Source organism: Hippopotamus amphibius, chromosome 3, assembly GCF_030028045.1.
Source record: "Hippopotamus amphibius kiboko isolate mHipAmp2 chromosome 3, mHipAmp2.hap2, whole genome shotgun sequence".
NCBI lineage: Eukaryota > Metazoa > Chordata > Mammalia > Artiodactyla > Hippopotamidae > Hippopotamus > Hippopotamus amphibius.
In genome coordinates, this window is record NC_080188.1 from 53,009,853 (window position 1) to 53,026,008 (window position 16,156).

Below are 16,156 nucleotides of genomic sequence, written 5' to 3' on the forward strand. Positions count from 1 at the left end.
ACTTTCATGAGTCTCCAGATACACAGAGAGAAAACATTAGTGTGTGATGGAAGCCTCAGTTAACAGGGAATGAAGCCTTAGAGCATAGAATACACCTAACAAAAAAGTGGAACAGAGTAGACACTGTAGCTGGCTATTTATAAAGGACCACAGTTTCTCCCTATGGATCAACAATCCCTACAAAATAAACTGTGCCTTAATTATTGCTTATTTAAAATTACACTTTTACAGAGCTATTTAGTACCTGACGCAGAAAAACAATCACATAAGGAAGCATTTATTTGAGGTTTAACATGAAATCATACAAATAAAATTTGTATAAACACAAATCCACATCGAGTCATAACACATATAGCAAAAGACAAAGCAAAAAACAAAGGAAACTAACTGGCAGCTATATACAGTTGGACACAGTTGTGTCTTGTACACTAGAAAGTCTTTTACAAAATAATCATCTTAGATCAACAGAAGACCAATCTTCAATGTCGTCCTGCAAGATGGGTTACTTTAGCAATCTCTTCCTACAAACAAAAACAAAATGGCAATTAGATTTGTGCAACTCTGACAAGCTTTCAAAGGTCCACTTTCATGAATTGTTTTAAGTTCTCACTTTATTCTTTTCTTCAATAATTAAAGATCACATGCAAATTCACTGGCAAAACGCAGTTTGGGTAATTAATAAATTCACCCTGGAGTTCCCAAATGACAGTAATTTAAAATTTAATTAGAAAATCTGGGAATGCAACCTTCCCATATTCACAGGTTGAACTGTGCTAGATTCAAGGTCTACTAGAAGCATCTCTAGTAAGCCACGTAAAATATTACAAACACGAATTTCTAACAGGTTTCTTATTGCAAAAAATCAAATTTCTGTGTGCACATGATCTTTAATTTATATCCCAGATTTTAAAGTTCTTGTTTTGGTTTGTAGATTTCACTATTAGCTATAAAAAGAAAAAGCAAGCATTAAATCTTAAAGAATGAACACTTAAAATGAGGCTCCACAATTGAAATACAACACTAAACAGAAGACCAAAATGATTAAGCTGTAAAAAGGCATTTATGTACTTTAACTCCTGTAAAAAACCATTTAAGTTAAGTTTAGACACTTAATCTTCAAAAAGATTAAAAAAGAAGCCAAAGTCTGAAGTTTTCCACTTTAATCTTTACGCTGGTACATGAAGTTGGAAGAGACCATACCACAGGACAGCGTTTTCTGGTGTATGCCTTGCGCTCTGCCCGCAACGTGCGACCCCCAGAGATAGACGTGGTCAGGGTGACACACGGCCTGCAATGAAGTTCCCGCTGGCGGGTACAAACAAGGTATAATGTCAGAGTTAGAAGACAACATTCCTGTTTTCCTTAAGTTGTACCCATTTCAGTACTTTACCTGTTAATAGTTCTAAAAAAGTTTAATTATTCCTCTAGACCACCTGGTACACAAAGCAAACAGAAAAACTCTTAAGTTTTTCTGTAATACTAAAGAAAGTGAGATAAAACTTTAAAGTTAAAGATCTATAGACACTTTAGGCAAAACAGGCTTATAAAGCAAGTAAAAAATTAACAATTTAGTAAAAACAGGCTACATGATATTTTGTTTTTACTTATTTTTCATTTGTCTATTGATCTTTAAATTAAATTAGGCATTTCCAGTGGTTTCTTGAACTCTTATACACACCTGTTTTCTCCAACGTCCCCTTTTAGTATGGCTGGTAATTATTTTGGTGATTGCCACCCCCTCGAGATGCCTTGCCATAAGTGCTCTGTTGGCCTAATTGAAAAGACAAAAAATTATGGCTTAGACCTTAACGAAATGGTTTCGCTATATATTTAAAAACTATTAAATATGCAAAATTCTTCAGGTCAAATATTAATTAGATGTCATTATAAACTAGTCACATATCACATTCTAGAATGACTAAAGTCTCTATATCAGTATAAGCTCCTATGACTATTAAATGTCTCAAAAATTTTCCTCTAAACACTTCAATAAACAGACCCCCCCCCCAAACAGTCTCAGAATGGGATTATACTTTAACACTAAAGTTTAGTACCATTGGTTTATGAAATTAAGTTAAATATTCTTACCACTGTAGTCTGCATATCCCTGTCCATATCCATAGTTCCCATAGTTATACCCAGTATAATCATAGCCGCCATAGCCACTATAGTTTTGATCACCACCATAGGCACTATTGTAATTTCCATATCCTTGATCATAATAGTTATTAAATCCTTGGTTCCAGTTCTGGCCCTGACCTGAAACAATGCACAATTGTTAGGAAACAACTTCTGACCCCCAAACCTAACATAAAATGATGTGATCCTGTCCCTCACTCTGCAAATCTTAAAAAGGCAGAATGAACACCTATATTGCTATCTGACCAATAAAGTACAGATATCACAAAAAAGGGGCAGAAAGTCCAACTGTGCCGGTATCAGGCTTCCTAAATTTAATGAAAAATCAGGAAAAAGAAGAGTTTTACCTTTAAAACAAGGACTCCTGGCCTAAAAAAACCTACCATGCCAAAGTGTACCATGTAATCTTAATTACATTTAATGGTATTTTCCCATCAGTAATGACACCGTCAGAGTGGCCATTCTTTGAAGAGCTGACACCGATAGATAAAAACAAAAGCCCGCCCACTATGTTAAGCACTTTCCATGTTTTAACAGTTTAAATTTGGCTTTACTTTTCTATGGGCTTATTCATAAAGCACCGACTCATTTCCCAGGAATTAAGTCTCACCTCGGCCACGACCCCTAGTACCACCTCGTCCACCAGCTGCAGCACCTCTTCCTCCTTTTTGTTGTTGCTGTTGCTGCCTATATACCTCTTTGGGTTGTGCAACTTTGATTTCACACTACAAACAAAATTTAAAAAGCAAACAGAATTGTTACCAATATGCTAATGCCAAGCCATTTCCCCCCTTCAAAACAGGTTGAGAAATTTCACTTAAACAAAACAAACAAAAGCATATTATTCATTTAATATAATCAAAATGGCTTTACCTTCCCAGAACCAATTTGATGATATCTGCTTTCTAACAATTTCTTTACTGGCTCTTCGTCTGTATATGTTATAAAACAAAATCCTCTTCTTTCATTTGTTTTTGTATCCATAGGAAGTTCGATATTTTCAATCTGAAATCAAGATGCACACTCAAGATCACCCAGTAATGGTAAAAATCTACCAAGATGTTTTAGAATGCCCCAAGTCCTTTTTCAAGCTTCAACCTGTTACTCTAACAAAATAACTTCTGTACAAGCTACCGGTTTATTATCCACATCAAACTAGAGTGGTTTGTTTTATCCATGGAGAATTTAGAGGAGAGAGCAAAACCTCCATATTTAATATCATTTCTTACCCCACAGATGCCACTAGTTAATAAACCCAAACCCTGACCACACAAAAGCATCCACCTTTCTGCCGAACTAGTTTCCATTAAATTAGACACTAGTTTTCCATTATAACACAGAAAGCACGGATTATGGTACAGTGACTGGAAGGTACTTCAGCAATAATTTAATCCCACCCTCATCCATGGACCAGGGATTAACATTATATAAACGTTATCAAGTGAAAATACATGTAAACATAAAAGCACAGCGCACCTCTCCAAAGGCTCCAAAATATTCTTTAATTTGTTCTTCGGAAGTATCTGGGCTCAATCCACCCACAAAAACCTTTTTTGGGGGCTCCTTCCCTTTTAAAGCTTTGGCCCTTTTAGGGTCTATCAATTTGCCATCCAGTTTGTGTTCTTTCAGTTCCAAAACCTAGAAGACAGGTTTATTTAATCTGACAACATACAACCAATCCTCTGAACAATTTGCAAGCAGCACACAAAAGCACCACAATGCGAAACACGTTCCTACCTTATCAACACTAGCAGCATCTTTGAAAAGCACAAATCCAAATCCTCTTGATCGTCCAGTGACTGGATCTGTTTTAATTGTGCAGTCTACAACTTCCCCAAATCGAGACAGATATTCAGTCAGATCTTTCTTGCTTGTATCCCAGCTCAAGCCTCCAATAAACATTTTACTAGAAATAAAAGTTGTCTTTTAAGGTTAGCAGCAACTACAACGATTACTTAAATTCTGAAAGTTATTACGTTTGCGAAACAAAGTAAGTACGGGGAAATTTATCCTTCTGTACAAGTAATTTAACCCGTGTACAGACACACACGAACAAAAGACCACAAGAACCCCCAAATTCCATCGAGATCACTTATTCAAAACGGTGGACACCTAGCTCTCCACACTGCACAAGGCAAAGTTTAAACGAGGCCAACAACACGTTAAAGATTGTTCCCGACTAGAGAATCCAACTTTCTAAACTGATCCCACACAACTTAGTCTCACCATCTTCCTCAGCTGTCAAGCCAACGTTCCACCTAAAAAACTCATCATCGCGCGTACTGGGGATCTGGGTACCAGTCGCCTACAGGTTCCCACACCAAGAGTTCCCTAAATCCTTCCCAGGAAAACTGCGCGGAGCCCTAACAGACGCACAATGAAGAGGCGGCGGCAGATGCAGCATGTGGCGCAACGAGGCCGGCCCCTCCCCCTCGGGCCCCACGCGGCGCCTGCGCACTCGGGACACAGACGCCGCCGCCCTCCACCTCCAACCCCTCTGCCCTTCCCCCACCTTCCGCGGGCCTCTCGAGTCACCCCCTCCGTCTCCTACTCTCCTCTTCCCTCCAACCTAATGCGGCCCAGCGGGCACGCGGGGAGTCGACTCGGAGCAAGAATAGGGGCAGCGCGCGGTCCCCGAGGGACGAAGGGGCGCGTGCGGAGCGCTGGGGAAGGGGGGGAGAGGGGAGAAGTGTGCGGTACCCGTCATCCTGCTGATTCTTGCTCGCGTTGATCTTCGATCCCTCTGCAAATTCCTCTATGTTGCTGTACTCGTTCATGTCTTCCATAGCGGCGGAGTTGTCGGCCGGGAGGTGCTGGCGCGCAGTCCGAGTCGCGGCAGCGGCGGCGGCGGAACGTTGTATGGAGCTGGATTTAAAATGGCGGCGGAAGAGATCCGGGCGCCGCCTGCGCCCTCCCTTTATAGCCGCCCCGCCCGCCAATCGGGAGGGCTGCTGGGCGGTGACGTGGCGCTGGGCCCGGCGCGCCCCCTGCCGGGCGGAGCTGGGAGCGAGCGAAGGGAGGAGCGGGGCGAGCTGCCGCGGCGCCCGCGGCCGCCAATGGGAGAGGCTGCGGGAGGCTAAAGTAGCGGGAGCGGAGGGGAACAATGGCGGCGGCACATGGGAAAGCCGGGGCGGGACCTCCATCGCGGCCCTCCCGCTGAGGAGCGAGGTCGCGGGTGAGGGGACGCGGGCTTGGGAAGAGAGGAGCGTCAGAAGAGAAAAACGAAGGGGCGAAAAGTCCTGGGTCAAATATCCCGAGCAGCGCCACAGTCCCTCTTGCCTTGAGAGCCTTTGTCTCTGGCGTCCGGTCCAGCCCACTCCCAGCAAAGAGCCGTCAACCCCGCCTTTTTCCGCCCTCGGTCCCCCAGTTCGGAGCTGCTGCGGCGGCTGCCGCTATCGATTAGCACCGTGGCCGCGCTGCTCCGGAAACAGGCGGACTGCGCCTGGCGCCGGCGGCTGAGGCGGCGAGCGCGCCCGCCCGCCCGCCGCGCGCACGCGTGTTTTGTCCTCGAGCTGGCTGGAACCAGCCGAACAGGAAGCGGGCGCGCGGCGGCCCCTCCGGACGGCGGCGCGGCGCGGGCGCCTCTTCCGCTGCCGCCACAGGCGCGCTGGCCGAGGGGGCGCGGCGGGCCTCCCTAGCCGATCGGCCGGAACCGGGGCCAACGCGGTCAGGCTGACCGGGATCCAGACGGCCTCTTTCGCTGGCTGAGGACGGGAGGAGGGGCGCGGGCCCGGTCGGATTACTGTAAAAATGCAAAAGCGGAGGCAGTGGGCGGGGAGGGGGCTAGGTGCCGTAGAGGGCAAGGGGCACTCACATCCCCGGCGCGCCACTCGCGGGGCTCCCGTCTGCACGTGCCCCCGGGCCTCTCCCGCTTGCTCTACCAGTCTGCGGAGAGCGCGCTCTCGCGCACTCGGCTCCCGCGTTCGCTTCTTTGTTCCCGCCCACGCGAGACCCATTTTGACGGATCGGATTCGAGGCCCTCTAGCGGCCAATCGACGTCGGCGCTGTTACCTCTCCCCGCCCCCTTGGAACCTCGCGAGGACCGCCCCCTTTCCCTGCCCACGTGGTCTCGGCCTCCAGTCCAGTGCGGCTTGCGAATTCAGGGTCCCCGGGTTGCGGCTTTCTCTACTTGCAGGGGCGCGGCCGTGTCCTCTCCGCCTCGTGCGCCAGGCCGCGCGCGGTTGTCCGCTCCGGGACTCTTTTCGGGGCTCTCGGAAACCCAGCACGTTGCTGAGGGCGCGGCCGGTGCCGCCCCCCGCCCCCCCTACCAGTAGGCCGATTCTCGTGATCGCTGCGGGTGGGGAAATGGTCGCGCTTTCGGTGCCCGCCGAAGTCACCGTGATCCTGTTAGATATCGAAGGTACCACAACCCCGATTGCTTTCGTGAAGGTGAGGGGCGGAAGGGAGCGGGGAAGTTACTTGTGCTTTAAAACGAAAATTTTAAACTATGGCAGACCTTGCGCTAGGGATACGAGGCGTGGGAGAGATGATGTGGCTTTGCACCGGCTCTGGAATGGGAGGAGGTAGTCTGCGGAGGATTGCGGAGATGCTTTTCCTCACCATCTTCACCTCACCCCGTCCCTGCCCTCGATTATTTGCAGGTGGGTGGGAAGGGATGGAGATGGTGGTGAAGAAGAGGGGAAGAGGGCAGGTCTGCCGCGGTTAGGTGAAGAGCTGTGGGCGCCCCCCGCCGGGCAGGTATGCGCCCCTTCACCCGGCTGATGAGCGCCCGCCTTGTCCCAGGTTGGACCTAGTGGTCTGTGAGGCTTCTAGTCCCGCAGAATGGGAAGGCTGAAGGGTTGAAGGTGACTTTTCCAGTAGCCCTGGTGTCACAGGCGATAATGGTTGCTCTTCGCCCTTTCCCACTCCTGCTGTTAGTGGCTGAACTGCACACTGTATGTGACTGGACTAGGCTAGCAAACGCGTCTAGATTCCGTTTATTTTCCTCAAAAGAAAAATGGAAGCTTAAAATTATTATCCAGAGCCTTCCTCCTAGGATGTCAGTGCTAACCAACACTTGTCTACGCCTAGTTCACAAACCTACAACTTTGCGTTCGAGCAGGTTCCTTTTTTATATATGTTGTATTTGTCAGGATAAGTAAATATAGAATATTAATATAAATTTTTAAAGAATTCCTCGGGCCTGGTCTTCTCTTTATATGACTTCTAGAGGTTTAAGATAAAAGTATTCACTGTACTTGCGTGCAGTTTACAAAGTAGGAAAAATAATAACTTTTCTTGTAATTTTCAAAGAAAAAAGGACTCCTCATCTTTGTATTTTTTAGTTTACAAGTCACTGTCTCCATTCTGGCTTTCTCTTGCTTTCCACTGTTATCAGGAGACCAGGGATAATGACAGGATAGGTAGTAATATGGTATATGTACTGGTCTTGTAAAGTTGATTTAAGGAGTAAGATACCTCATGCAGGTCAATTTTGTAACAAAACAAAATGCGTCTATTTCACCTGTTTATGACAGGTTTATTCTGAGAATAAAAATCCCTTGATGGTCTAAATAGATTTGTTTGTTTTTGTTTTGTTTGTTTTTGTCTTTTACCGTGATGCCCAGCTTGTGGGACCTTAGTTCCCCAACCAGGGATCGAACCCAGGCCCCTGCAGTGGAAGCGTGGAGCCCTAACCACTGGACGGCCAGGGAATTCCAAGATAGATTTTTTTTTGGATTTGACACCAGACTGCAAAAAATGATTCAGGGATCTTGTTTAAAGTGTAGTTTCTTGTGCCTTGTCCTATAATGTTATTAATTATTTTATTAATATTAATTGATTACAGTATAATTGTTAACTTGTTATACATTTATCAAAACCAGTGTTTCTAAAATAAAAGTATGTTCAGAAGAACATTAGGTCTGTGTGGTTGTTTATAGTAATTATGCAGGAAAGGATTCCATTATTAAATGAACTTTGGGGAAATGTTCTGTATGTATTCAACTGGGTTTATTGCATGCCTTCTCAGAGCCTTTATATTATACATACACATACACATACAAATACTTTGTGAACCTTCAAGAGACTAGCATTGCACAAATTTACTTGAACCAAAAAAAACTTAGTAGAGTAGCTCTATATTTTTAAACACCTTTTGAAGAGATGCTAAGTTATATCCTTTTTGGAGCTCCGAGCATGGAGCTGGGAATTGGGAGATGTTTGTTCTGCTTTGGGTTTTATTAGTCACATTAGATGTGTGAACTTGTAGCCCTACTTCCTGTGGAATGGTGGAAGGAAACATTGAGTACTATATACTTGCAACTTGTATACTTGAGTCATCCTCAACAACTTTGTGAGGTATGTGCACTGTTTGCATTTTACTGATAGGAAACTAAGGCACTGAAAAATTGAACATTATGCCTGGGATTTGAAACTGAATTGTCTGATTCAACAGCTCTTACTCTTTCCATTATTGCACTCTATCTCTGAAATGGGAACCACAGCGCTCGTTCCATGTTCTTTGCCTGGCCTTGTGGGTGTTAAATGATACAGCTGGTATGAGAGCACTTTAATCAGTAAGAAGTACCATAATAATATATGGTAGCAAATTTCAATTTACACTGTCTCTAGGCGGTAGATTTAGGAGTGAACCTTTGGAACAGAATAACTATAGTTGTCTTACCTTGGGGGATTGGTTCTACAGTCAGTGTACACTATGAAAGTTGAGTATTGTCAAAAATTGCCCTTGAAATACCCTTAGAAAGTCAGTTTACTTTGGAGACTTGATTTCATCTTTCAGTAAATCACATGCAGCCATTTTTCCTTCAGGGTTGAAACGTACCCCTGCTTCTTCCTTTGAGCATCAGAGGAAGTTGGTTTGGGATTAGGTGATGTAGGTGTTAGCCTCACACTGAACCATTCATGCTGTAAGAGACACTGGGGAACTGAGACTGTCCCAGGGAACAGAACACCTTCATTGAGTGGAGTGATAGACAAATTGCCAGCACTGGTTATGGTTATTTTTTCCCTTTCTTCTTCTCTCTCTTTTTTTTTTCTCTTGCTGAGCACTTACAGTTTGAATGTGTATATGATGTAACTTAACTCTATAAGATGACACTAACAGTCCTGGATATCTTATCGGATTCCATAAAATCTTCCCAGTTTGGGAAGTGGTGCTCTGTGAACAGCCTATTGCTCTATCAGGGCATGCTTCAGCCTTTGGGGTCCAGGCAACAATAAACAATGTTTTTACTTACCTGCTATTATATCTTATTTTCTTTGAGTCATAATGGTCAAATTTTTAGAGCAGGAAGGGTTCCTAGCTTGGGTCATCTAGTCAGTGTCCCAACCAGCTAATTAATTTCTCATGTGAATCAGTTGATGCCTGGAGGGATGTCTTTGTGAGGATCGTCACAACATGTTGGGGCAGAGCAGCAATAGAACCCAGCTTTCCTTAGATGGTTCCCAGTGCATCTGAGTCCTCAGAGCCATCAGCCCTGCCCCTCACTGCAGGACATGTGCCTCCAGAGTTTCTTTTCTTTTCAGGTGCTAACTTTGATCCTCTACAGTGGTGATCTCCCAACGTTTTTTGGTCATGTACACCATCAGCAGAATTGGAAAAGGCACTACCAATAGAATTTATTGTGTACACATATTACTGTACTATTATTAGATTATAAAGTAAATTGGAATTTAAAGATGAGATTTAAATAGTAAATGTAAATGAATGTTGTTGTATTCTCTTCCCTTCTCCCCTTGAATCATGTTGCATGCACCTCATAGAGCCACCACCTGATCTCTGTCTGTGGTGAAGTAATATTCATTTTCTGACTTTGTGCATTGTATTATTCCAGTGTTTTTAGTCTGTAAGCTGTGAAATAACACCATTACCAGTCCTTGTGGTTATCCTGTCAAGAACCGTCAACTATTGTTTTTGAGTTGGGGGAAATGGTCTCTTGTTTCTGAAAATGCTCTGTAATTTGGTGCCTTTCCTACCATTACATATTAAGTTAGTACATGTAACAACAGTTGCGGCAGTTATGTTCTATGAAGTCACCATGAGCACCATCTTAGCAAATACTGAATCATTGCCCCTAGAGAAAATACAGGGTTAGGTTCCTGTGAGCCTCTGGTCACAACTTTTTTGTCAGCTGATCAGTACGTGACTTTGTTTTATGTATGTTTCCATTTTCCTTATTTAATATATATCGTTGATTCATTAGCCTCGCACTCACTGCCAGTGGTTTTATAGCTTATGTTTTAGCAAAGCTTATCTAACACGTGTTTTCTCTGTAAGGCAGCTTTCTTGCTTTAAGGAACACTAGACAACACTTTGCTTGGGGGCCATTTTAAACTGCAAACTCACCAACAAAAAGCACAAAATGTGAAAAATGTGGCACTAAGTAGACTTTGAAAAGGATACTTGTGTAAAATGTGAGAGGTGAAATAAGAAGGCAAAGCATCACCTCATACTGGAAATGTGTGCATCTCGCTTTTCACAATTTTTGCTGTTCTTCTCCTGTATGCACCTGTCCTCAAAAATTTGGGAAAGTGCAGTGAGTAATGACTTTGGGGTTACAAATAAATTTTAGTGAGTAGGAGAATTTGCAGGCATAGAATCTGTAAATGACGAAGATTAGTTGTATAGAGTAGTATTTATAAGGATGGGCTTAGAGACTGTGCAAGTCTGGGTTAGCATTCTGGCTCTTCCCTAAATGTTTTAAGGCAAGTTAGCTGATGTCTCTGAGTCTAGGTACATATTCCCTCAGCTGTACTTTGGGGTTATCAACCTCATAGGACTACTGTGAACATTTAATGAATGTTTAGCCCTTGAAAAAACTTTATATAAATAAATAGATTTCCATCAATATTTCATCCACTATCTCAACAAATCTCGTCAGGGAGTAGTGGGTGGCAGTGGGGGCGTGTTTTTCACTTATGTCTTAGGAAGACTTTGTGCTTGGAAATAAAATCTTTGTAATAATTTTTTTTTAATAAATTTATTTATTTATTTATTGGCTACGTTTGGTCTTCGTTGCTGCACACGGGCTTTCTCTAGTTGTGGCGAGCAGAGGCTCCTCTTCCTTGTGATGCGTGGGCTCCTCATTGCAGTGGCTTCTCTTGTTGCGGAGCAGGGGCTCTAGGCTCATGGGCTTCAGTAGTTGCGGCACACGGGCTCAGTAGTTGTGGCACACTGGCTTAGTTGCTCTGAGGCATGTGGGAACTTCCTGGAGCAGGGCTCGAACCCGTGTCCCCTGCATTGGCAGGAAGGTTCTTAACCACTGTGCCACCAGGGAAGCCCTGTTTTGTTTTTTTAGATATGTGAAATCAGATGGTGTTTGTCTTTCTCTGCCTGACGTACTTCATTTAGCACAATACCCTCTTGGTCCATCTATGTTGTCACAAGTGGCAAGGTTTCATTCTTTTTTTATGGCTGAATAATGTGGAATGGAACTTGATGCTGCATTTTGAACAGGTTCCCAAGTGCTGCTGAGGCTGCTGGCCCATGGACTGAACTCTGAGTACTTAGGCTTTATACACATTCGTAAGTTCTACCTCTGCCGAGGTCTCTTAGCCCTGCTCTTTTCTAATGGTTCATTGGAGGCGACAGAGCAGACCAAGAGAGTGTAGGTGAATTAGAGGAGGTCTGTCATCATTAACAGAACCCAAACCTCTCAAAAGTCAAGTAAATTGACAAAAGAGAGCAAGATAATGAAATAAGCTGGTAGACAACAAAGCATCAAGCAGGTGGCCACTTCCCCAGGTTTTGCAAGTTATTTTCCAGAAACTGCAATGTAAAAGCAACTTTCTTAATAATAGAACGGAGTTATGTGTACATGTAGGAAAGCAGGATAATAGGCTTGAAAATTCCTGAGAAATCTCCAGAATTCCTTTGTGGGTTCCTCTTCTCCCTCACTACTGCTGTCTTGTGTCATTTTCTAGATAATTTGTTAGTAGAAATGTTACACTGAATGTGTGTACAACAGAGACCTGAATAATAAGCCTTTAGGTATCCTGGCAGATGGGCAGGTGAATAGTGCCTTGCTTTACCTGCTATATTAGTTTCCTGTGGTTGCTATAACAAATTACCACAAGCTTAGTGGTTTAAAACAGTACAGATTTATCATCTTACAGTTCTGGAGGGTCAGAACTCTGAAATAGGTCTCAGTGAGCTAAAATGAAGGTGTTGGCAAGGTGTGTACCTTCTGGAGACTTTGGGGAAAACTCTTCCTTGCTTTTCCAGCTTCTAGAGGCTACCCACATTCCCTGGCTCTTGGGCCCTTCCTCTGTCTTAAGAGCAAGCAGTGTAGCATCTTCAGATTGATCCTTCACTCCCTGACTTTGACTCTGATTCTCTACTTCCCTTTTTCACTTGCAAGGACTTTGATTGTATCAGGCCTAACCAGATAATCTAGGGTAATTTTCCCATCTTGAGATTTAAAGCAAGTCTGCAAAGCCCCTTTTGCCGTGTAAAGTAACATGTTCACAGGTTTGAGGCATTAGGGACATGCACATTTGAGGGTGGGGGGCAGATTCCTCTCTACCACACTTGACTAACACCAGCATTTTTGACTAATAGATCCCTTTTACAGGTTCTTGGCTACATCGGAGTTAGGCTTTATAGTAGCTCCAATTTTGTTTTGAAATTTATTATTTATGGTACTGGATAGCATCTATAAATTTTTTAAAAAATTGACAGGTTTTTTTGTTTTTTTTTTAAGATTGTGTTTCTCTTTAAGGATTGTTGTAGTGTGCAGGTTGGTAAAGACAGTGTTTAAAGGCTGGAGTTTTACCTTAGAGAACAAGATATTTGGCAAGGTTTTGAACAAGACTAAGGGAAAAGAAGAGATCTCAAACTGAACGTTCTATGTTAGAAAATATGAATTAAGCGGACAGATCCTTTTTCCTATAAATAATATTTATTTGAAGTAGCAGATACTCATTTAATTGAAAATCAAAATGATGAAGATACTGATTCCATTTAACAACAGAATCGTGTTTGTAAGCTCTTCTGACATTTGTTTAAAGAATTTCTTTGGAATATGTTTTACGTTAAAGCACTTTTAGAAATAGCTAATACATTTTTGATTGTTTAACAATACTTGTAATTTACTCTTTTATGTTCTCTTATAGTCTAACTATATTTTGGAAGATAATAATCAGGAAGTTTTGAAGTTGACATTTTTTTTCTCATGAAAACTGTTATGTTAATTTTATAATCTTTCTAGGAAGAGAACTTGTGTTGTCTGAGAGTATGTCCTAACTTTAGTTAAACATGCATTTGGTAAGTATTATCATTTCTGATGTTCTCAGCACTGAGAACTATATGATGCCCACTCTGCTCTCCACATGAAACTGCTAGAAGACTACCCGCAAGGGACAGCAACCAGGAGCTTGCTTCCACCTGCTCTGTTTACTACTGATGCTAGTGATTATGCCACTTTCCCTGGCTTCATTCAGTCGAGGGATTTAGGCTTTTTCATCTTCAGGAATGGGGTAGTAGGATCTATTATGCTTATAAGGTAGTGAAGAAGATTGAATGAGGTAGAGTACAAAAACCTTTGAAAAATATAAAGCTCTGTAGAAACACTGATTGTAATGCAGGAAATATCACACTGGTGGAGACAGACAGCACTTATAAAGGGTCTGTACGGAAAAGGGGAAAACTAACATTTGCTGAAACCCACTGTGATTACCTCCACCTCACTCCTTATGGCCCTGGCCAGAAGCACATTAAAAAAGAGATGCAGACCATGGCTAACCTGAGAGAACTTGAGGAGGCACTGGAATGGGAGGACTGCCTCGATAAGTAGCTGTTGAAGCATTGGTTAACGTTCCCCAAACCTTCCCTATTGCTCAGGATTCCTAAAGGGAGATATACCTATGGCAGTATGTGAGAGGATTTTTGTTGATTCAGCTTGAAACAAGGGGAGGAGCCTTTGGAGAATCACTGTATTGGGTCTGAGTATATCATGAGTGGATTAGAAAACACCTCTGGCCTTAATTTCTGGTCTTTTATTCGTCTACAGCCTTCTGTATCATGGCACTTGCATAATCTTTCTAGCCTAATCAATCTTCACTTCCTTTCCCTCACATACGTTTGAATACCTATCATGTGCCAAGCTCTGCAAGGCAACAAAAATCCTTAAAGATGCAGCTGCCACCCTTAAGGAACCTAGTAAGGAAGACAGGTATATTAACAGGTTGTCTTTGCACCATCAAAATCCTTTGTGGTTTCCTTTTGGCTCAAAGATAGTTTCAGCTCCTAAATTTCAGTGAATTGGGTTTTCCAGCTTTCTATTCCTCTGTTCCTTTCTTTACACTTTTTTTTTATAGCTGAACATGCCCATTTGGGTCATGCCACCCTTCATGCCACTACCAGTCCTCCAACTTGGGATGTCATACCTTTTCCTCTCCATGTGTAGGTTGCTTTCATGCACTCATTGACTTAAAACATTAATTTATCATGCTAGGTTGTGGGAATACATGGGTAAGATCTGCTCTGCTTTCAAAGGACTTTTTTTTTTTAAGATTTATTTTATTATTTATTTGTTTGCTTATTTAGGCTGCGTTGGGTCTTCGTTGCTGCACAAGGGCTTTCTCTAGTTGTGGAGAGTAGGGGCTACTCTTTGTTGCAGTGAGCCGGTTTCTCATTGTGGCGATTTCTCTTGTTGCAGAGCCCGGGCTCTGGATGCACGGGCTTCAGTCGTTGCAGCACGTGGGCTCAGTAGTTGCAGCACATGGGCTGAGTAGTTGTGGTGCATGGGCTTAGTTGCTCCGTGGCATGTGGGATCTTCCCAGACCAGGGATCGAACCTGTGTCCCCAGCATTGGCAGGCAGATTCTTAACCATTCTTCCCTGCGCCACTAGGGGAGCCCTCAAGGGACTTTTGTTTAAGCAGGAATTTCAAAGTCCTGTCCCTCCCTCCTTTTCAGGGCCATGTATTTGCCACCGTAGCAGATGGTGCCTTGTGGTGCTGTCTGTGTGTGCTGTTTTCCAGCAATGCTGAGAGCTCCTTAAGGGCAGAGAGCAAAGCCTGGCGCAGTGCTTGCACATAAGGCATTGAGCAAATTCTTGTTGATGGTGACATGATGCATTCCAGAATGGGCCTGGGAGGGGCAGGCATTGCTCCTCCCACTTCTGCTATCCTTGCTATTTCAGATTTTTTTCCAGGTGATACTGTATCTTATTCGTATAGCATGCAGTTTAACTGGAGTGCCTTTAGAATATTCATTGACCCAACATTGCTAAAACCTGCGTTTTAGAGAAAGAAATCAGTTAACAATGGAAATTAAAAACCACAAAAATTTTATTGACAATTAAATTTAAGTATTTAAAGAGCCAAATACATTCGTCTATGGAAACTTGTATCTGTTAATGTGAGGAGAGGAAAATGTTGTTTGTTTGTTTTATAAATTTATTTATTTATTTTATTTATTGGCTGCATTGGGTCTTTGTTGCTGCACACGGGCTTTCTCTAGTTGTGTGAGCGGGGGCTACTCTTCATTGTGGTGTGCAGGCTCCTCATTGTAGTGGCTTCTCTTGTTGCGGAGCACGGGCCCTAGGCACGTGGGCTTCAATAGTTGCGGCATGTGGGCTCAGTAGTTGTGACGCACGGGCTTAGTTGCTCTGTGGCATGTGGAATCTTCCCAGAGCAGGGCTCGAATCCATGTCCCCTGCATTGGCAGGTGGATTCTTTACCACTGTACCACCTAGGAAGTCCGAGGAAAGTGTTTTTTGCCCAGAATTTTTCCTCAAAAAATTAATTCACACTTGTTATGAATTGTAAACGTTACAGAATAGTGTAGACAATGAATGCCCTTTTTGCTGTTACCACCCAGCGATAGTCATTAAGAGTTCGGTGAACATTCCTTCTGATTTTTTTCCCTGTGCATACAGTAGAGTCACTTAGATCCTTGAAAGAAATGTAGTCAGATTGACCCACCAAAAAGGTACCCATTCTAATAAATTACCCCTGTTTTGAAAGGATATAGATAGGCCTTCATCTTGCTCAGATAAACTTTTAAAGGATATCCTGTGTTTAGCTCTGAAAAGTCCTACCTTGTCTGATGGT

General features: G+C 43.3%; 2 protein-coding genes across 6 annotated transcripts in view; one reads left to right on the plus strand and one right to left on the minus strand.

The window, feature by feature from the left end:
- Positions 1 to 261: 261 nt before the first annotated feature.
- HNRNPDL (heterogeneous nuclear ribonucleoprotein D like) lies at positions 262 to 5,970 on the minus strand. 5 transcript variants are annotated; one of them, XR_009052554.1, is made up of 9 exons: positions 4,840 to 5,444; positions 3,877 to 4,045; positions 3,616 to 3,777; positions 3,013 to 3,144; positions 2,750 to 2,864; positions 2,089 to 2,259; positions 1,679 to 1,771; positions 1,201 to 1,305; positions 262 to 521 (listed from the first exon to the last, which is right to left on the minus strand). XR_009052554.1 is itself a non-coding variant. In XM_057726167.1 (8 exons), coding segments are annotated over exons 1-8 (1,026 nt in total). In that variant the 5' UTR covers positions 5,956 to 5,970; the 3' UTR covers positions 262 to 1,700. The 5 variants fall into 5 exon arrangements, 4 of the variants coding, with proteins under 4 accessions (XP_057582150.1, XP_057582148.1, XP_057582147.1 ...); XM_057726167.1 differs by adding an exon at positions 5,954 to 5,970 and having other exon boundaries at positions 262 to 1,771; positions 4,840 to 5,043; XM_057726165.1 differs by lacking the exon at positions 1,201 to 1,305.
- ENOPH1 (enolase-phosphatase 1) overlaps positions 5,744 to 16,156 on the plus strand; it is a 33,188-nt gene continuing 22,775 nt past the window's right edge. Inside the window, exon 1 of the mRNA XM_057726162.1 lies at positions 5,744 to 6,528. Coding sequence (XP_057582145.1) covers positions 5,890 to 6,528 — 639 coding nt within the window. The 5' untranslated portion in view covers positions 5,744 to 5,889. The remainder of the gene's footprint in view (positions 6,529 to 16,156) is intronic.

Excerpts from the sequence above, each read along its gene's own strand:
- HNRNPDL (XM_057726165.1), bottom strand. The coding sequence starts at position 5,282 with ATGGAGGTCCCGCCCCGGCTTTCCCATGTGCCGCCGCCATTGTTCCCC. Across the intron at positions 3,145-3,615 it reads ATTTTGGAGCCTTTGGAGAG|ATTGAAAATATCGAACTTCC; the intron begins GTGCGCTGTGCT and ends TCTTGATTTCAG. Across the intron at positions 2,260-2,749 it reads TACTAGGGGTCGTGGCCGAG|GTCAGGGCCAGAACTGGAAC; the intron begins GTGAGACTTAAT and ends GCATTGTTTCAG.